The sequence below is a fragment of the Sphaerodactylus townsendi genome, linkage group LG02 (genome assembly GCF_021028975.2).
Source record: "Sphaerodactylus townsendi isolate TG3544 linkage group LG02, MPM_Stown_v2.3, whole genome shotgun sequence".
NCBI lineage: Eukaryota > Metazoa > Chordata > Lepidosauria > Squamata > Sphaerodactylidae > Sphaerodactylus > Sphaerodactylus townsendi.
Window position 1 is genome coordinate 104,949,641 of NC_059426.1, and position 23,249 is coordinate 104,972,889.

Here is a 23,249-nt window from a genome sequence, read left to right on the forward strand (position 1 = left end):
ATGCATTAAAATCCCAATAAAGTAAATTTAGACAACAAATCCTTTAAGTCCAGTAATAGTTATATTATACATTACATCACTGGAGATTAATTCAATATTGTAGCAGCATTTTGATAAGTCCTGCAGCATTTGCCAAATTCTTAATATGCCCCCCTCCCAGTTCCACCACACTTTTAGAATGATATAATACAAATAAATACATTTTCATTATATTGCAATGTTGGGCTGAAAAGTTTTCTGACCTTTTAACTGGATGCTGTCTTTCCTTTTCAAACATTCACAAAGTAAGATTTAGGACTTATTTTCAAAGTGCTGTGCAACTTGTGTCTGTGTGGGAGTTTGAAAACTATGCTTGAAACTTAACAAAAGCTGTCAAACTGGACTTGGTTGTCAGGTTTGCTAGCTGACATTTCCCTCTTGCCTTTTAACACTATGTAATTTTGTACACTTGTGTTTTCTTGCAGCAGCGAGAATGACTCTAACATGCTTGAATTTGAAATGTATTTATTTATAAAAGTATCTGTAACATGTTAAACAAACAAACAAAAATAAAACAGGCACAGATGGGGCGCAACTGGAACACAGGTGCAAAATGTCACACCTGACAAGGTGCATTTGAAGATATGATCAGGACAATACACCCATGGATGTGTACTTAGTAAGGGTACATCAAGCTCTAGTTTGTCTAAGGACACATATTTCAACCACAAATTGCGCCTGCAAAGTGCCTGCATCAGGGGTTAGCCCACACCAGCTGCATTTCATCATTAGCTCAGTCATTTAGCAAAAAAGCAGCCACAAGCAAATCTTTCACTAAGGAGCACATTATGGCTGATTTGTACTGCAGCAAAATGCTTCCTGCTCCTATTTTGACCACCTCCAATCTCAAAGTGGATAGGAAGAAAGGGAATAGACAGTCCAGAGACACAGACTGAGATTTAGGTATGGATTTGATAAATATGCTTTCCTAACTCTTTAGATAAATTAGCTTATAGAAACAGAACTGGAAAGTCAACCAGGGTAGCATTCACTGTCCACATGGTTGCAGAAAATAGTGGCCTGTATCCAGTCACATTAAGAAAACTTAGGCACTTGAGTTTTCTTCACAGAAACAGCAATTTCAGCCAACGCTCCTTTGCTTCTGCAGATCACTATGTATTCCTGAGGGTCTGCTGCCCCCCAGAATTTTTAGTAAGATCAGTGACTGCAGCAGGAGGGGGATTCAGCAGAAATCACCACCCCCACCTTGAGAAAACGAAAGGACACTTAAGTTTTCTTAAAATGCATGACTGGATATAAACCAGCATATATAAACAATAATCTGAGTTACCACTCATGGAAGTCAGTCTCTACCCCCTACATGCATTTAAATGTTTCTTTAATCCCACTGCATCAAACAACCCACAGAGGCAGTAACAGTAATAATAACTGTTTCCCACAGTGCACTGTTCATATGCCTTGCGTGCTATGTTCACCATGGTTCCACCTTGACCACTCCAGCATCTGTAAATGAGGTGGTCTAAAGGGAGAGGATAAGTTCATACACTGTCAGTGCACAGATCATGTGTGATGCAAAGCTGCTTTTCAGACATTGTGGCACAGTACCCAACAGCATGTCATGACTCTTAAATTCTCAGGAGGTCTGGCTATAAGGAAGGTGGTAACTTTGGTTTATATAATTCATGTCTGAGATATATCTTGGGATAATTTCTCCAATGAATAATACTTCTTTATGGCAGGGAATGAGTTATATATAATAAAGACATTGCTATTTTCTGTAGTTCTTAAGCTCCAAACTCTCTCACAGAACAACTATGTTACCTACAAAATTGCCAGTTCAACAAACAAAGTTATTTTCAAAAGTGTAGTTCATGTGCCTTGATAGGTCATCTGGCACATCTTATACAGGTCACAAATGCTGAAATATCAATCCAGGCATGTTGTATATTACACAACCCAGCCAAGATATGTTACTTTCATACAATGGGCTAGAGATTAATCTTGTCAGACCCACAGAGGATAAGAATTATCATGATTTTAAAAGGCACTTACAGGCTAACCCCAACACCTCAGGCCAGCATGCCAGAAACACCAGGCAAAGACTGATTGAACACAGTTTCTGAGGTGAATATTGCCAAGACCCACATACTTACCAAGAATTCCAGAACGCTTGCTCAGAGGGAATGGGGAGGATAATGGAAAAATAAAACTCAAAAAACAGCTGTGTCCAGAAATGATTTGTATTTGTAAGAAAAGCAATGAATGTCTGGCACAGTGTAAAAAAATGCTCTTATGAAGCTAAGGTGAAAGAACAGAAGCAAATGTCCTTCAAATACCAGCAGCACACATTGTTAACAATGCGAATATAAACTACAAAATGTTAGACTAATCTAGTCAGCCAGAATACAATGTTAGCCAAATGTAGAAATGGTCAAGTTCTGCCACACATGGCCTTATGGCTAAGAATTAAAAGGACAGGCACATTTAAAAAAACCCTTAAAATCCTATCACTAGTGTGACAAATTATTTCTTCTTCCCTCCCCCCTTTGCCTGACGCATGGGCATGGGCAACGAGGCCCGCTCTGTTATGGCTCTCTGCATTCGGCCACTGCGACGAGGCACTGTGGCTTGTGGTGTCTCTTGAGAGTCATTAATCCCTTCATCCCCTGGTAAATATCCAGTGGGCATTGCCACTGCATCCTCACCAGTCCATGTTGAGGCACTGGTTAACTCAACATGAGGGGTGGCTCTTTGGGATATACGTGTTTCAAGGACCTGAGTCCTTGGCTGTTTGAGGAAAGCTAAAATCTCAGACAGGTAGTTATGGATGGCTCTTGTGGATGTCGCCACAATGCCTAACTGCAATTCCATTCGTCCCATGGACTGTGACATGAGACCCATAGACTGTGCATGCTCCCTCTTGATATTTTCCAGCAGTTGCACAATCCTACTGTTGGTTTCCATCAATAACTTCTCCCCCTCTGTTAGCTGAGTCTGCCCTCTCCAACCCCGATCCCTAGGGACAGGCTGAACACCATGGTGCTCTTCGTTCATTTCATCATTTCCCTCCTCAGGAAAGTCACTTTCATATTGGGGAGTCCTACTGAGACACTGATTGCCTGGAGACTGTATGTCCATTGTACACTGTGGAGTCCTCTCTGGTGTTGGAAATCCCTCAAAATCTTCCCCAACATTGCTGTGCGTTTCAGATGATGACAATGGCCATGGCCAACTCTCTGTAGTTCTGGCTGGTGAGTCTTCATCAGAAGCTGGCACTGAGGATTCTTGATCTTCTACAGGTGTGGATGGTGAGCTTCCTCTCTGGTGCCTGGCTTGTCCCGAAGATCCAGGAACCTCCCCATCTTGATCCCCAATGACATCTGGCAATCAAATAGAGGAGCAACAACCACTGTATCTGAGGCCAGGAAGATGGAGGAATCTACATACATTGGACAACACACAGAAAGAAGCCAGTTGGGAAACCAGAGTGTTTGTGTTTGGGCAAAGAATAGGGCAGACTAAAGTTTAGAGATTGAATAGGGCAGGAGGCGGGTGAAATTATTAACCACTTTATATAATGGACATAGTCCTGCACCCATAACACACACAACTGTGCTGGATCCCAAGGCATAACTTTCAATACACCTTATTGTGATTGTGACAGTAAATGTCTGTGAACCTATCAAAAAGCTCACCTATGCATTGTAGTGATGTCACAGTCAGAAATCTCTGTGATGAACTTTGGGTCAATTGTCCAAGCGACCTGAGCTTCCTGTGGTGTCAGATGTGCTCCACCACTGGCTTGTGTGGCAGCCCTTGAAGCACTGCTTGCTATCTTCTCTTTAGTCCGGCGTTTCATCTCACCCCTAAACCCCTTCCACAATAATTGCCACAAAATCTCTGTGACAGTCATTAAAATTTATCCTGTGAACAATGTCTCTGGTGTCTGTCCTACTCAGCACATTTATGTCCTTTCTGAAATTCTCTCCCCCCTTCTTCTATTTATGAATTGAAAGTAATTATACAGGAGAGCACTGTTCACCAGGATGCTATTTTATTGTTTGAAGATAATCTTTGCCTTGTGCTTCCCCTGCTGACTTCTTGCCTGAGTACATTTAAGGGAAATATAAAACACGTGCTTCTCTACATACAATGTAGTTTACAAAGAAAGGTTAAGTATTCAAAAGGGCATTTATCCACAAATGTGATTTCAGTATACAGCTAGACTCAAGCAATTGTACACCAGAACACTTGAAATTATATCATGCATGCAATTTCCAAATAGCCGTCCCAGCACTGTGAGTTGGATCCAGACCAAATTTTCCAAGGGCAGAATGGAACTTTCTTGCCTCCCCTCCTCTCCCTGCAGCCCACTGATCTCCATGAAATGCTACCTCAAGGGGATGGGGGAAGCTGAGGAATGACATGACAGGGGGCTGCAGGGATTTGGTGGAAAAGGTCAATTTAATCTGAACCCAATCCTATATTTCTGTAGCCTAGGGAGGAGTAGGAAAAATCTAAAGATGGAAAAATTAAAAGAAGCCTTCTGCCTCTGAGATAATTTAGCAATTTACAATTATCTGAAAAGTCCGCTGAAATATGATAATCAAGAAATCATAAATCCCATTCTCAACATAATGTGTGTGAATCGCACTTTTTTCATTAAGGTCATTAATACTACTTATCAGCCCTAGTGAACTGGTTACTTTGTGTGGTTAATGATAGGAGACTTGCTTCTACTTCACTGAAACTCAAATGCATTTGTATTTTGTTAGGTGTAACTCCTGCTCATTGACACACACCACATGCTGCTCTTATGAACTTATTTTGGAGATATGTACTCTCACCAGAGGGACAAGGGTGTATGTATGTATCAGATTAAGAAGACTTTTTTCTTTTTGGATTATGTCTTGATATAATAGCACGTATTTTAGGGAAGAGAGGGATGTTTTGGGTGATTCCCAAAGTCAACTATTACCCTTCTGTCTTAAAGTCTAAAGTCTATCATCATAAACCCATCTGAAATACATTGTATGATTCAACATAACTTAAATTTCAACCACAGTAATTATTATGCTGTGAACATCGATACAATCTCTCCATCTAGTAATTCAAGTATTCACATTCAAAGTATTCTCATTTTGTTTGTGTTGGGATAGACTGTCCAGTTGCATGTTTATGGAAAGTGAGAATGATACTGTATTTGTACAAAATGTATGATTCTTATGAAAATGGATGTGGGGACAGAGTGGCATGCAAGCCTTTGATTTTCACCTGCATGGACATTTTGAAGGGAAGTTAATGAGGTAGTTTCAATGCAATACCTGCTGCTCTGGAATTTTTATTAATGTCTTTGCTCCACTAGTACAGCAAGAACTGTGACCAATGATTTCAAATAACAGTTATGATGTAAGATCCTGAAATCCATTCTCCGCAACTCTTTACTAGTATGCACATATATCTACATATCTGGAATCTATTTAAATTGTGAAGAGTAAATGGCAATTTTTAAAACTCTGACTGATTTTCCATTGTATGGATGCCAACTAGTCACTTGTAAACAAAAGGGCCCAATAAGTTACCTGCCTCTTTCTCCTTGTGGATCTAGAGATAATTTCATTAGGGCGTCACAAAACATTTATATTGAGGGGAAATGATTTTAAAGTGGTTGTAAGTGAGACAGAAAGAGTGAGAGATCTTCCACGTTGTTACACTAATGCTCTCTCAATGTTTTTAATGTAATGCCTCCAGTCTCATCCCAGCTTATATATGTCATAATTATGAAGTCCTTACTGCTATATCACATTCAAATCATTATAAGAGCATGACTTCCTATGAAAGGACAACAGTGGACAACAAAATTAACTTCTGGTTCCAAGAATCATAACTGGTACCTCACAATACAGATGTTGGTCACCCCTATTTTAGAGATGGGAACTTGTTATGCCATTAGTTATGCAAAAGAAGACATGTCCCATATATACAAAAAAATCCTTTTTCTGGGATGAGCATTTGGAATAAAACTCACCCAAAATAGTAAATTATAGAACAGATAAAATAATAAACAAAATAAAATCTAAACCACTCCCAAATGATTTGCGAATTAGGTCCCTTCCGCACACGCAAAATAATGCGTTTTCAAACCACTTTCACAACTGTTTGCAAGTGGATTTTGCTATTCTGCACAGCTTCAAAGAGCACTGAAAACAGTTTGAAAGCAGTTTGAAAGCATTATTCTGCATGTGTGGAATGAGCCTATCACTAGTTGAGTAAAGTTTTAACACCCTATGCATACACTGTAAACTCTTGAGTAATTGTTTGTTATTCATATTTATGGTTCACCTATCAGTAGCTTCTGAGTCAAATTCCACAAATTTTTAATAAAAGTGTATTGTTCAGAAACAGCTTGACTGTATACTGTAACATTTTCCTGTTAAATATTTTCTGCTTCCTAAGACAAGATACACTATCATCTGGCAAGGGTGGCCAATGATACAGATAACAAATACAGTAAACATATAATTCGTAAAAAATCAATGGACTTAAAAGCATTTTCTGATACTATTATTGAATACTTATGAATCATGAATACATTCTAAGATGTTGAAATTGATTTCTTAGACCTGCTATTAGCAAAAAGGGGCTACACCAAGAGGTATCATTATTAATAATGAATAGTTCAACAATCTCCAATTTCCAATCTTTATTTCATATTAACGTGCGTTAGGGGAACAAAAAATAATACAGTAGGCATGATCTTAATAGTGATTTTCATTCAATCGACATTAGCCAGGGCAACTTGGGACAACGGTAGAAATCACAGTGTAGAATCCTTTTCTTACTTTCTATAGGCTGACTTGATCATAATAAGAATTGAAACTGGTTAATGATACCTGCTACCATGTTGTGGTGTGGAAAAAGTGTATTTGGTAGAATGAAGGCAATGACAATTTGGTATGCCTAGACACTGTGCAGGTCAACACCAGGACTGAATGGTTTGTTCCATTGGACAATTTCTCTTCTAAGTTAGGTACCTCACAGTGCAATCCTAAATAGAAATACGTGACTCAAAGCCCATTAATTCCTTGCAGTGAGTTAAAACTGGAGTAACTCTGTGTAGGATTGCATTGTCAGTCTCATGACATTATTAAGAGACTGAGCTGTTTGTACCAGTAGCATAAAAGCATGGCAATGACAGGGGTCATATGTCAATAAAAAAAGATTATGTTACTTAAAATTTAGCTTCACTATCACACTAACTTGTGGCCATGCTCTATGAGGTGTCAAATGGACGAGATTATGGAACAACTTATGCCTAGTGCAGATATAACACTGCTGGTCTCTTCATCATGGGCAGTGCTAGCAGAGATAATAATTATTATTTACTGGTAGTAATAATAATATCACTTGCCTTTTTGGAAATCTGAACTAATTATAACATACAATATAAAGATTTATTATCAATGCAAAATCAAAACATAACATTCAGAACTGAATTAAAACATAAAACAAGGAAAGCAAAATAGACATAACACTAAAATACAGTTAAAACCAATATGGAAGGAGGAAGAATTCATGCCAAAGTCAAGAGAGAGATTGAGGAGTGCATATGCTCATGGTCCACCCCTCAATCTCTTTCCTATGGTTAAGAGACCAGCAACATTATATCAATACTGGGCTGCAGATCCCCTTCTTGATGATTATTGCCACTTGAATAATCAATATCTTTTCTATTAAGTATATATATATATACATAGTGGTTTGTTTCTGGATATACTCTGTCTTTGACGGTAATGAATTTATAACTTTATAAAATATGGGCTCATCAGTATAACAGTTTCTTCTGGCAGGATCATCAGAGTTCTGAACTATAAAGATGTGTTTGTGGGGAAAGACAAGTTTGTGCCAAGGGCCTGGTCACGTAGGATTCACTGCTTTTTTTAGTTTTCAACCCATATATATATTTTAAAGTTTTTTAAAACCCAGACAGTAAAATTTGGTTACTTTTAATCAGTCTAATTATGCAACTTTATTTGAAAACCAATTGTTAAAGGGGCATGTGAAAAGTGGCAGTGTTAGCATTTGCATAATCTCTGTGTGATCACATCCATTATTTCTCTGATTGGACTGACACCTTCATATGCATGATGCACCCTTGTGTCTTTTCTGATGTGGTGGCAGTGGTGGGATTCAAATAATTTCACAACCAGTTCCGGTGGTGGGATTCAAATAATTTAACAACTGGTTGTTTACAAGCACCATTTTAACAACCAGTTCTGCCAAAGTGGTGTGAACCTGCTGAATATCACCACTGTGTGGTGCTCTGTATCAAAAGCTATTACTTCTTTTGACAAGCAGAATGATAGCCTTGACATATCCTTTGTACATTTGTTCATTATCTGAAGTTTGATCATTCCCTGCTCTGCTGAATAATCTGTCTGTTCTGGACATTCCAGACAGGATATCTGTCAAACATTGTCAAAAGTCAGAATGACACCAGCTCCACTGATGGATCATTAGGATTACGATGCTGGTGGCTCCTTGCGTCATAAAAATCATTATCACTTTCAGAAGGCTATAGTGCCGTGTGTTTGCCAGTAAATGTAGGACACAATATTCTAGGTTTTAAAACCACAGCAAACAGCAAGAACAACCTAGTTGTAGAACTCATACAGTTGTGGAAAAAGTATAGACTACAATGAACTTAATAATCAGAAACAGTTGCTAAAGGAAAAGTACTTGATTTGATTCACTGAGAATACTTGAGTTGTATACCCATGTAGAATTGTCTTACCTGCCACTTGTATTGGAACCTCATCCCTACCCCAAGGTGTGCTGCTCTCAAAAAAGTCATCCTTTTGAGATTCCACCAGACTTTATATATTCTTCCCCTCCCACCTGAATAGTAGGAGGAAGATATGTTCTTGATGCCAGTTAGGTAGATTATTCTTTGAGCACAAGTGTTGCTAGAAATAAAACAGCTGCGGCAGCACACTTGAGGAACTTCTTGGAGTCTGGAACTGCACCTTTGCACTGGGGCCCATGTTTATAATCAGCCCCTTCTTGCTGGTATACTGTTCAAGTTGCTTAAGACAGACAAAGGTTTCTACATTCCTAGAACAAATACAGACAGAAACTGGCCTAGGACCGGTAAGTTGTAAAAAATTGAGTGCAATATCCATTGCACTTCCATGTAGTAACTTATCCAGATTATCATCTTCATATAAATGAACTATATTCACTAATTTGCATGTACATTTTTACATTCTTTCCCCAATGCACCTCCTTAGTGTGTTATATACAACCAAGCACAATTTTTAATATAGAAAATCTGGACCTTTGAGGTTTTCTGAATGTAAAGTTTTGTATAACTCCTTCACAACTTGAAGTTCTATACAAATCTCATCGTATAAGCATAAAAATCAATCTGCTGAAGTAAACCAATTGTGTGACTCAGCAATCAGGCCCTAGAGCTCATGTTAGAATAAGACTGTAGAATCCAAAACATATTATTTTCTCCATAGTTCTTAATATTTTCTCACTTCAGCATATTCAAGTTATTCAGCATTGTAGAATGAATAAACTCATAAAATATCTCAAAGTATCTACTATGTGCCAGGAATAAGCAACTTAAATACAACAACACTCACCCACTGCCAATAAAATAATACTCTGTTATGCCATAATTTCAGAAAATAAGTTTACACTTAAAAGTCATGTAAAATACTGTGCATATGTAGTTATCTATGACTTTTTTTAAAAAAACAACCCACTGTCAGTCTCCTTATAGACAGACTTTTCAGTGTCTGTCAGCAGGTCTGGAGAAGGGAAGAGTATGTGGGTGGGTAACACTATTTCTTTTATAACTGATTTCTATGATGAGGTTTTTACTGTTGCTTCTAATTTTGTAAGCCTCCCTGAGACCCCCATACAGGACAGGGAATCAAGTCCAAAAAATAAAATAAACAAACCGTAGTGCAAATGCATTCATTTCATTCCATTCCACAATAATTAAGCCATTTTTAACAGAGAAATGGGAGGAAATGAATGATGAGGAAGGAGAAGAATGGTATATAGTGAAGAAACATGAGCTCTCTTTAAACTTTAATGATTTTCCCTCTGAAAACTTAACTTTCCTAATGAAATCAAGGGAAATTATTTTTCCTGTTCCTACACATGGTGTTTTAATCAGTTTAAATGTACGACGATTCTGATATTTTTCTTGTAAATAGGAAAAATAAAGATCTCTTCCACAACACTGAAATAACTTATTCAAAGTCATTGGCAGTGGCATCCTAAGCATAGTTATATGATCCTTCTAAATCCACTAAAATCAATGGGTTCATAATGGTATAACTCTGCTTAGGATGGAATTAATTAGGATGGAACAGGTCCCCAAAGGGTATGTGTAATATTCTGAACTTTGGCTAATATTTTCACTTTGAAATGACTATGATCCAAAGAGTATATGTTCCTAAATTCATCCACATGCATGCAGGTAAATGCTGATTTCTGCTTGGAGATTAGATCCATGCAATGTGTTGAATGCTGACTGGCAGGTCACCTGGACCTATTGAAAGGCTTTTCAGAGAATGCAAATGGCTGCTGCAGGGACAGGAAACACAAATTATCCTAGAGCATGCAGAGTAGCAACTTAGCGGTTCTTCAGATCTCACTCCAAAGGACAGGAATAATTCAGTGCCTCTCATGTTTAGGACACTGTTCATGACTTTTAATTAAAGCTTCAAAAATAAATCACTCACCTCTACTTTGCTGGCATCTTTAGTTGCCATTGGCTATTAAAATAACTTGGTATAGTAAAGCAATCAATTATCATGTAATTTAATGAAGAGATAGTTTCAGTAGGCATGGCAACTCAGAGATACTCAAATTCTTAAGGATGGAATATGTAAACCACTTTAACCAAGGTAGTGTTTTGCTGTCCAGTAGTCTTCTGTTCCAAATATGTTTTTAGATTACAGATTGCATATTCAATCTCAGTTCTCAATACATGGCACAAAGTGTAAACATAAGACAGTAGGCATGTATGTGCGGCAGCTCTTAAACAGAAAACTTGTATCAAGCTGTAAATTTAAAATGCGGAGCAGGCACTTTATAGCCTGATCCATAAAGCAATAAAGCTCAAGTGCTTGGATTTTAGCCCATATGGTTCCACTGATTAATCAAATCAGCTTAAAACCAAGTGTTTTATTTTAGGTGGATTATGAGTCAGGTAGGCAGTTAATCACATTTACTCAACCCATTGATGCTAATTAGGTTTGTGGTTTACTTGACTATTTAACATGCATATATTACAACAAATTGTTTGATTTTTTTTTGCTTTATAGAGCCTTTTAGACACAAAAGACAGATTACGTGTAAAATGTAAATGTGTTTAAATATGTTTAATCTGTAGTGAAAATGGCCCAGGAATGGTCAGTAAAGTTGAAATGACCCACAAGGAAGCCAAGTCAAGTGCCCCTTCTGCTGTGAGCCAGAACTGCAGAAACTGTTCAGTGGAGATATCACCTTTGGCTTTGTTTGCTCTTGAGTGATGGGGCTGCAGAGGAGCAAGTCCACTGGGTCTATTCCCCATATGTTACAAGACCAGTCTTCTCCTGATCTGGGTTTCAGTCCTGAGAAATGTTTAGATGAAAGGAGGATCTAAATTTTATTCCCTGACCCTTCGCCTTCCAAATACTATTCCTGAGACCATGAGAATGTGGGGATGTAGCACTGAAGCACCTCCCCATTACATATAGATTCAGCACCAATTATGAAGAGTGCCCTTATTTGCTCTTATATGTTATCTTGTACATGTTAAGATTTTAAATTGTTTTACTTTTTTATGTCAATCATTTTGAAGATGATTGTGTGGCATATACATATAATAAAGTAATAAACAGAAAATCATCTAAATACAAAACAATAATTGAAGGTATAATTCAGACTTCAAGCTAACCCATGGCTTGTCTGATGTACAGAAGCAAGCAGACAGTCTAAGTCATGGTTTACTTGTACACTTGGAAACTCAAACTATTGGCTGGCACAAAACATACTGTTTGGTATGATGTCTACATCCTACATAGTTACTCTAGTCTAAGCCCATTAATTTCAATAGGCTTAGACTGGAGTAACTCTCTTTAGCATTGCAGTGACTGTCAGCATTATGTTAACACATGTCTAGGTTATATCTTCTTTTTAGGAGAACTGGAAATATATGCTGTACTACATTGTGTGGTTCCAACAGGAAGTCCTGCTGCCTCATTGTCTTCAGACACTCTATCCCATCATCAACATGGGCAGGGTCGAGGGCGTCTGGCTGCCACCCCCTGCTCCTGCCCCTCTTGCTCCTAGTTGGGCTCCCAGCCGGCAGGCAGCAGTCCCTTCTGCCCTCCCCTTTGGGGAGGAGACTGCCGTCTCTCAGCCTCCAAGAGCTGCTTTTATAAGCACTGAGGCTGGGGCGGGGCTTGGGAAGGCATGGCCATGCTCCCAAGGGTGGCGTGGGCATGGCCCCATCCCCTGAACCCTGCCCCCAATGCTTATAAAAGCAGCTCTCGGATGCTGAGAGATGGCAGTCGCTTCTGGCCTCCCTGGAGGGGAGGGCAGAAGGGACTGCTGGCTTGGAGCTCAACCAGGAGCAGGGGGGCAAAGGTGGGGGTGGGGGTGGCAGGGTGGCGACAGGGGGGCTGGCCATTTGCCCCTGATACGCCTCTGCTGGAAGCTGTATTCTGAGTCTAGTTCCCATGGGAAATCAATCAGTATTGATAAATATTAACACTAAACATAAATACTGAAATAGTGGGTTAAATTCCCCTTCCTGCTGCAGGTCACTATGGTCCAAAAATATTGATGCTGGGTGCTAGAGGACTTTCAGGAGGACACTGAGGGGGTCTGTATTAGAAGGAAGGAATCAGCAAAATTATCTATCCCATTTTTATCATATTCTTCTATTGAGCAGCTCAAGATGATGTATATGATCCTCCTCTTCTCCTTTTTATCTTCACAAATGATGTAGGCTGCACCAAGAACCTGTGTGAGGCTCCGCCGCACTGGTTGCCCTCAGGGTGGGCAAATCCAACCCTCTTAACACTTCATGGCTGGTGGTGATGCTGTCCTCGCCTTTGTTTTCACTAGGGCAGGTAATCAAATTAAGCCTGCGGAGCCACAGGGTGCTGAGGAGACCTGTCCCTCAACCGTAGACCTCCTCAACACTCTTTCAAGTCTCCTCCCCGCTCTTAGTTGTCCTTTCCCTGCACAGAGGGATTTGCCTCAGGCTCCTGTCCTCCTTCTGTTCTCTCTCTCCTGCTGAATGTTTTCTTTTTCCTTCTCTCTCTCTCTCTCTCTCTCTCTCTCTCTCTCTCTCTCATTTCTCCTCTTCTTCACTTCCCCACTTCCTCTCCCCCTTTTATCCCTTCCCTGTTCTGTCCTTTCCCTCCCCCTTCCTGGCCGAGGCATATCCCCTGCAGTGCTCTGGGACGTGGCCGGGCCCTTCTCGCCCCCTCAACCCAATCACCTTCCACTCCTCTAAAGCAGGGGTGGGGCAGGTTCTCAGGCACCTGCCTCCATTTCAGGGTTTTGGCCAGGAGCTGGGAACTGGCCTGGCCCCGCCACAGTGCTCCTGCACTGGCCGGGCCGTCCCTGTGCTGCCCTGTTGCTCCCTCACTCTCTGGTGCTGGTCTCAACCCAGCAGGTAAGGCCAGGGGTGGGAAGCCTTCCTCCTGACATGCTGGGGCTGCTGGCAGAGTCAGGCTGGTACTGATCTTTGCACCTGCTGTGGCAGCTCCTCCTGGGCAGGGAAGTGGCCTCCCAGCCAGGATCCAAAGTGCAGGGTTGGCCTGCTGTGCTGGGGCATGTTGGCCCGCCCTTGGACAATCTGTGACTGGGCCACAATTATACAGTGACCTTCATGGCAAAATGAGCATTTGAATCTAGATCTCCCCAACATTTTAACCACTATGACACAGGTTCTCTGTATTTTCCCCTGCTAGCAAAAGTATCTTTCTATCAGCAGAAGACAATTTTGGATCTAACCCAACAGATTTTCTAAACAGTTACTGTGCAATCCAAAGTGGCAGCTGAAGCCACATTGGAAGCGGTGGGAGCTCTACACTGACATCCCTGCCCACAGCACTGTGCAAAGTGGCACAAATGCTGGCATTGGGCCACTTACTTTGACAATGAGCCACTGTTCTGTCAAAAGCTGGCCCCTGTGGTGAGAGGCCTTTGCTGCCAATGCTCATGCTGACATCATGGGGTCATTCTTTGGGTATTCCTGGAGGCATTCCCAGTGAACTTTCAGGTTGGGAAACCCCCCCCGCCCCCGCCCAGTGGCTCAGATATATACCATCAGGGGAGTACAGGTTTTTCCTTTCTCTCCTGTTGCCCATGCTGCTGATTGCCTTTGGAGGCAGCCCAGCTCTTCCACCCTGACTTTGGGTTGGGCTGCCCTGATATCACTACAACTCATACATTTTTTTGGTATAGCTGCAAATTAAATTACCATGTGTATTTGAGTAATGAAGTTTTACTCCAGTGCATATTCATATATTAGTAAAATATAACAATTAAAAACTGAAACTGAGAGATATTCTTTTTGGTATGCTGGATAAACCAATTTTTCTTTAATACCCCCCCTCCCCAAACCATTTTGACTAAGAGTTAAGATAACATCAGGGCCTTTGGGGGCTGAATTAAAACATTTCATCACTTGACACTAGTTTGAACAATATCCAGTAGTTCCTGTGTCATCTGTTGGTGAAATTTAACATGGGACTGTTTGAAATTACTTCCTTCCAATTCCACTTTACTGGTAAGTTTCAAGAGCATGTTATCCCAAGATTTCAGTTGTTCTTTTCTGTTATGGGTCTTTTGATTTCTGAACAAAAGGGAACTTCACAATAAATAAGTTCATTACATTTTTAAACCTGAGAACAGTAAAACGGAGTTATGATAAAATAACATTCTTTTTGTTTTCTCCTGCTATATTATATATCCCATGTGCTGTCTACCCTATGATGTAGATGAAAAAAATTCAGAAAATAATGTGATGTGTGAATATATATTCAAATATGCTCTACATATATAGATTCATAATACAAGAAATATTTTGCACAGCATAAAGAATAGCTATTTTACAAACAAAATACTTGTTTCAAGAAAAATGATAGAAGGAAAAGAGAAAAAATGAAAATAGGTTGGAAGAGGATAAGGAAATATATTTTTTTCCATCCTGAAAACAAGATGGCTTTGAAAAAAGTCCCAGCTGGCTGCAAAATATGCCGTATTTCAAAAAGTGCATGGAGAGGTAGCATTTAGAAATGGTGTGTCAAGTTTTCAAACAGTGCCATTAAATCATAACTATTTATTAAAATACGTGTACCCTGCCTTTCCACTGCAAAGGATTCATAGACTTACAAATTATAACCGTTAAAACGAATAAAAACACAATAAAAAAGAAACCAGTTAAAGACAATCAGTCACATTAACCAAAACAGAAGACAAAAATAAAGAAAAATAAGATGGTTCCCAAAGCCATCTTAAATGCTCAGATTTTTACTGCTCACTGAAAGGCAGTGAGGAGGTCAGATGGACCTCCTTGCAAGGGGGCACTCCAATAAGTGTGGTAGCACAACTGAAAAGGCCGTGTCTCAGATCTCAACCTGACACACAAGACAGCAGAGAGACACAGGGCAAAGGTTATACAGTAGTTACATACAACAGGAAGCAATCCCTAAATTATTCTGGTTCCAGACTATTTAAAGTTTTAAACGCATGCACTTAAACTGGGCCCAGAAACAAATAAGCATTAAAGGAAGCTAATTTTACAATATTTTAAATGACTTACAATACGGGGCAAGCAAATAAAACAACCCACAAGATACTGGGAGATATTTATTTTAAAATTGTCATCAGAAATGAACATGGAATTTTTAACACAAAATAATATGAAATGGTAGGAACAGGAAGAATGCTGCTCACCTTCCTGGTACCTGAAAAAGAAAAAAGGTGTTAAAAATTTTGACAATGCATTCCTCATGCAGCCTATATATATTTTTAAAAAGCATTCATTGTATTGACTGAGCTACTACTTTTTGAGTCAGCAGTTTCAGGAGTTCCTGCTCAAAAATGGCCACAGAAATATGACTTGTTCAACACTTACGATTCCATGGCTTTATTTTCTCCTGCAAGGCTTCTTCACTTGGATGTCAAAGTCATCCTCAATTACTGTTCTGCAGTGAAGAAAGACAACTAAGTACTTTACATGTAGTTGATGCAAGTCTAACTATTATTGTATGAATATTTGGGTCATCATAAACAGCAGTAACAGTGCCATCATAGAAGCCTGAAAAGTCCATCGATATTCACTTCTAACATTTCAACAGCATTTCTGAGTTTCATTATCCAATTCAGAAAATTTTGAATTTAGAGACTCTAGGCATCTGTACTCATATTTTTTGGAGTAGATTTGGAATTTCTCAGATAATATACATATGTGAAGATTTCTTCCCACAACAAATCTCTCATGGTTGACAGCTAGCATTCTTTTAGATTACAAAAATAAGGGGAAAGTTTTTGTTATGCCCACATAAATCTTGCTTCATCATTTTACAATCTTTTAAATAAATTTTAAGAGAGGGCAGAATAATAACCTATGTAAAATTTCAGCAATCAAGTACTCTCTACATCTCCAACAAAATGTAACATTTCAGATTATAGCAAAGCTGAAATGTGTGAACCTAAGTGTAGAAGTATCATTTAGTATCACCAGTCGGCATTTACTTACACAAATATCCGTCAGATTGTCCTTGTTAAACCAGAAGCTTCAGTATTTATCCATATTGTCCACTGTAAGATATCTGATGACTTGAAGGCTTCCATGCAAAATCTTGTGACATTATCCACCGGTGTGAAGGTATAAGCTCTATAGAACAGGTACTGTATTCATTATTTCTGTTCTGCAAATTCTGCCATCTATTCTTCTGGGTTGAAATAATAATTGCCTTGTTCAGTTTTTTTTCAAATATGAAGTAACAGGTTAGTCCCAGATATGTTTAAAAGTTCTAGATTTAGTTTATGCATTCATTATTCCAAATGCAATTATTTCACAATATTCTTCTTTGAAACAATGGACACTGTAAATGGCATGTACTTTGAATGCTATCTTTTTTGAGCATGACCAGTTACTTCCAAAAGTAGCATTATCAGATATTCTTCTGTTTGGTGCATCACACTTCTTTATTGAATCATAATCCAATATTAATACACAAGTAATACCTTACTACTTTTGTTGAATTTCTAGTTATGTGCTCAAAGGTAAGATGAACCAAAACAGAAAAAGGCTTTAATCTGTCACACAATTCTGCCATGAAGAAACTTCATGATAATCCCAGGAAATAAATGAGGCTGAGAGAGTGTGATCAACCACTGGACATCCAATGATCTGAGTAAAGATTTGAATCTGAATCTCCTCACTCCTAATCTAACGCTATACCACATCAGTCATCAGACTGTCACACCTATTCACATCAGATAAAGGAATTCATCAACTTTTAAAGTTTCAATGATGTCATCAAGAAACATTACATTATGTAATGAAGCAAATTACTTGCTATAATACAATTAGGAATAATGACAGAAATTAAAATATAAATAAAGAATATTATGAACACTTAGGAAAAACTAGAGATCAATTAGGCTGAACTCAAGTGTTATCTCTCACTGGTCCAGGAATTCATTTTATGTATCTGTGTATGAATTAGTCTTTTTTATTAGGGGGGGGGGTCCCATCAAGATTTTGGCACTATTCCACTTGCACATCCTAGCAGCATTACCATGATTACACCATTGTTTGTTCAGTTTTTCGGACTCTGTGGTGTTTCAATGTGGATATTTTATTAAAACCTACTCTGACCTTTAAAAACAAACCAAACCCAACCCTTTGCTAGTCTTATGGAATGAATCATTTATTTTGAAAACAGAACCTATCCACACTTGCATTTATTTGTGAATGTAGACTAGCCAATCCATTCAATGAATAAGAAAGCTCTGTTCATTGGGAAACTTCACACATGTAGACCAGTGGATTTCAACCTTTGTAGACTTCGGATCCATTATTAACTCCAGATAGCTGCATGGGATGTAGTAGCTGCAAACACATGGCAAGAAGTCATATGACATCCCAATTACATAACTAGAGAAAGAGGACTCTTTCTGGAAGGCAATCTTTTTCACCATTGAGTGTCTTTGCCATCTGGCTATTCTTTTCAGTATGTATGAATAGAGAAGGAGATGCCATGAAGCCTCTGTGTGCATATACACTACCAGCAAGTCCTTCCAAAAAGCAACAAAATGTGCCTGCTTTAAAGAAGTTTGTGATCCAGATGACAAAGTTTTGCAGCCCACTTGTGAATCCTGTTTCATAGGTGGAAGACCACTGATGAAGAGGACTAAATAACTCCTGGTTCAAAGAAGAGTGTGTAGGCATTGTTATAGAGGCATATATCAGTATGCAATTTATTCCCTCCAAATGGTGTGACACAAATGTTTGACTTGAATTATAGTGAAGTGCTTCCCTTTCACTGACATTCTTTGCTTGATTTTCAGTTTTTTAAGTACTAGTCTAGAGCACAGCACAGAGCAGTATTCCTTGAGCCTAGATTATTCACTTAACTATAGCTACTATAAAAGAGGGCTAGTGTAACTTAGATCAATTTATTAAGCTATAGGCTGCCCACGTGTGCATGTCTTCTTTCCCTAAAATATTGTCAGCCAAAGTAACAAAGTCTTTTTTGAGCCTGACATTGTGCTTTTAAAAACTGACAGTGTTTAAATAGTACTACTGTTCGAAATACTGTTTTGAAAGTTTGTAAGCTAAAGTAAAATAAAATGCCACATTCTGATTTTACTTTCCTCAAGACCTTTGTATACACATGAAATTCCTTTCAAGAATGGCCACTTTCACCTTAATGTAGGACAGAGATACCCAAACATTTTGAGCCTGGGGATACATTTGGAATTCTGACACAGATTGATGGGCACAACCACAAAAAGGTTGCTGCAGGAGGTGGAGCCAACCACAAAATGGTAGCCACATTAGGTGGAGCCACATACACAGGGGAAGCCCACATTCAAGGGAAAAGAGGAGTAATTAAAATACACTGGGAAAGAAGAGTGGTAGAGTTAAACAAACACTGAGGTGGTAGCTGTCACTGAAACAGTTTTATTTACAGGTGATCATATATAGTTGCCAACCTCCAGGTGGTGGCTGGAGACTACCCACTATTAAAGTGATCTCTACGTGACAGAGATTTGTTTATCAGGAGAAAATGGCCACACTGGAAGGTGGACTCTATGGCATTATACCCCACTGAAGTTCTTCTCCTCCCCACACCCTCCCTCCTTAGGCACCACCCCAAAAATCTCCAGGTATTTCCCAATCCAGAGCTGGCAACCCTAGTGACCAGATCTTCAGTGGCCAATCAGAAGGCCTGCAGGGCAAGAGCTCCAGTCATTTTCTAAAAAAATTTGATGGGCACCAAGAAAGGTGCTAGCAGGTGACATGGTGCCATGGGCACCATTCCAGGGAGCCCTGATGTAGATCATCCTATACAATTCTATATAGAGCCCTTTGGGGATTAGGTGGTCTAAGAAATCTAAACAATAAATAAATAAATAAATAAATAAATAAATAAATAAATAAATAATTCCATGCAAAACACAGCAGAACTTTAACATAAGGAATATTTTATATAGTGTGAAGCTTGCTTTCAATATATGAGAAATTTTGTTTTAAAAACCATATTCATGTGATGTGGACTAATTATTTGGCATACATAAACATTTTTTACAATGAAACATACATCTTTCAAAAACATTTGTTAGTTCTCATAAATGTTAGAGCTTTAGAGTATACACACAGCTTATAAATGCTAAAACTGGAGTGGCCCGAGGTTTACATGTGTAAATATAGTCTTCTGAAACTTATCAAGGGCATTTACTCTTCCTTCAAAAACACAATGCCAAGCAAAGAAAAAAAACCCTACATTTATTAACTAACTCATCTACTTGAAAAGCACTTGTACCATTCTGGGCATGGGGGTTACACACTCACAAGTGATTAAGACATTTTATTCTGCCATGGTTTCTGCAGAACAGTTTCCAAGTGATAGCGCACTGAAGGAAAATCTGTAATGGGAACTCTTGTCTACTGTTAACATGACCAATAAAAGAAAGAAAGAGCTTGGTAAAGATTAAAATATCAAAAGAAAATCTAAGTAAATTGTACTTCAGCCAGTTCATTTCATCATTATAAGAATATATATTAGTTAATACTTTGCACAAAATTATTACCTATGCATTTCCTTTCCTGAATTTCTTCTACCTTTGATACCTAAAAGATTAGTGGTACACTGAGCAAACCACTTTAAAAGGGTGGGGTAAAAAAAAGGATGCAGCTAAATATATGCCATCTTTATATACATATATTTATATTTAATATTATTACAAAATGTCAACAATCCCCATCTGTCCTTTCACTTAGCAATCAGTCATTGCAAGTTGGGAGGCACTGCAGCAGAGGTGGGTCTCAAGGAGATAAAGGAGAGGATTGTTGTGACCTTATGGATCAGTATAGGGAGGGAATTCCATGCATACGGGACAGTGTAGAATACGATGTGTGAAACCTGAAATTATGCAGAGCAGCAGTTCTCCAGGTAAAGAGTCAAGGTGTGTGTGTGAGGTACCTATATTTGAGACAGAGGCAGTGTTGTTCTGTGAGTAATAGTTGGCCATTCAGGAGGCAAGTGAAATAAGTGATGCAAGACTACACTCAACTCCTGTTACTTGCCACTGTTTCTGAAGGGGTTGCTTCACATGTGACATTATCTTTACATTAAGGAAAGTTCAGTGTAGGAAGAAGATGTATACACTCATTGGGAAAAATGTCACAAGTATCTATGTTGCTTGGATTAAATGTGTTCTGAAGCTTCAGCAGAAGCCTCCAAATACATGTAACCTCAGCAAAATAATCACAGTGCTTTTGTAAGTGACATGAGTTCTCATGTTTTCCCTACCTGGAGATTCTTTTATATAGAGACAATGTCACATATGAAACAGCCTTTAGTGGTTGCCAGTTAGCACAGTAACTTTGAGATAATGACTAGGGAACGACTGGGAAAGGATCTTAGACAGAAGAAGGAAAAGGGAGTGGGAATGAAGGAGGAAAAGACAAAAGGGACAAATGGGGGTCAGCTACTTCAAATGTGCTTTCTGAGGAAATCAATTATTTTTTATGTACTAGCAATTCACTATATAAATACCTAAAGTATAGAAATCATTTTATGACTGAAAAATTAGACTGTTTACAACTGCGCTATTCCTTTAATATGAAAAGGTGTAGAAAAAAAACAAAGTTAAAACAAGAGACAAAATGCTTCCCCTTACCCTTCTTCTTCCGTACTGAAGCTTGGAAATAGAAAGGGAATGAATGGTAAATCAAATCTGAAGAGAAGCTACTTTTTCAACTGTTAAGTTCCTGCTTAACTTGGGAGAACTAGCACTAAATGTATTCAGTGCCTTGTCTTTATCAAACTAGCTTTAGCATTAGCCATTGCCAAACATTCAGACTTTTCCTATGAAGCTAGGGTTGGAGTGAAAGAAAGGATAATTTTGCTATTCATAAAAGTAACACCTAATTTCAAAAATTAAAGAACTTGTTTCCAATGTTTAAATACTTGGAATTAAGGAACGTGAGGGAGAGAAAGATAGATTGACTGAACGACGAGGGCATTAAGACCCAGAGAACATTAAACTAAACCTGTAAACTCAGGGATATATAAATCAGTTTCCATCAAAAAGCAGCCTTCTCTATCACATTGAAAACTAGTTTTGAAACTAAAGGAACTCCAGTTTATGATTAAGCACAGGTTTTAAATACCCCCCCCCCCCGCAGCCTCAAGGTAAGTCACCAATTCCAGTGGACCACTGCAAGCCATTTCCTTGAGCTTAAGCAGCTGTTTGAATGTCTGCCATGATTACCAAATAGTGGGATAAAGGTGCAAGTAACAAAAATTATTAGATGTTTACATGAAAAAAAGAACACAAAAGGAATATAAAATAAAAAGTTATTTGCACAATATCTTCTGCTAATGGAACAATTTTTCAGCAGATGTTATTGATGGAACAAACTTCATAAATTAAGCTTGATTAAGATAGTTTCTGTCATGCTGATCCAAGAGAATGCAAAAATACAAAGGATCTAAGGATGTATCTTTTGTTGGATCAACTTCTGCTGATGAAAGAGTATTCAAACCATATCTGAATGACAAAAGAACTCATCATTAGACAGAACAAGAGTAATATCGGTTTCCTGAGATATCACAACTGTTGACAACTTTCTCCTGGTTCATGAATATTATATTACATTACCTGTATTTGATATATTAAATAATTTGAATATCCAAAATTAATTTCACCATCATTACAAATCAATAGATAAGAATTCTACATTTCTGAAGTTTCACAAATCCAACCAAAATAATATTAATGCCAGACCAACACTACCATTCCTGGCTTGCTACTGAAATGTTTAAAATATTCTCATGGACATGAAGTCACTTTATGCTCACTGTGCATGTCATACTGGTATACTCTTCCCAACAGAAGAAGATCTACTAAAAGGTACTACCTTACCTATTCTATGTAACTCTTAGCCCAATTCTATGCATGTCTACTCAGGTGCACACACCTTTCAACTGAACTTACTCTCAAGTAACTGTGCATAGAATTGTAGCTTTTGTGCAGTTAGCAGTTATAGTAAACATGCAGAAACACTCAATGAACTGCATTTACTCACAAGTAACTGTGCATAGGATTGTAGCTTTTGTACAGTTAGCAGCTTTAGTAAACATGCAGATACACTCAATGAACAGATACACGCAATTCAGACACACCCAATGGACTGCACGTACTCTCAAGAAACTGTGCATAGGATTGTAGCTTTTATATAGTTAGCAGCTCTAGTAGACATGCAGATACACTCAATGAACAAATACACTCAATGAACAGATTTTCCTAGCATGATTGAGGTTGCCCTTGTCACTTCGAATCAAGGAAAATTACTTGCAATGAGCATATGATGTCATAAACTGGAAGGGACAGCCCCAATTCATTCCCTGTACACATTCATGGAATTCAGGATCACAGCATGTGGATATCCAAAGCTGCTAGACAGGAGTTCATCAAAGAAC

The 23,249-nt window shown here is 38.6% G+C and overlaps 1 protein-coding gene across 1 annotated transcript in view; it reads right to left on the reverse strand.

The window, feature by feature from the left end:
• Positions 1 to 2,226: 2,226 nt before the first annotated feature.
• Positions 2,227 to 23,249, reverse strand: part of LOC125425699 (SH3 and multiple ankyrin repeat domains protein 3-like) — a 398,055-nt gene continuing 377,032 nt past the window's right edge. The window contains exons 21-22 of the mRNA XM_048483225.1: positions 21,445 to 21,465; positions 2,227 to 3,380 (exon numbers count right to left, since the gene is read on the reverse strand). Coding sequence (XP_048339182.1) covers positions 2,524 to 3,380; positions 21,445 to 21,465 — 878 coding nt within the window. The 3' untranslated portion in view covers positions 2,227 to 2,523. The remainder of the gene's footprint in view (positions 3,381 to 21,444; positions 21,466 to 23,249) is intronic.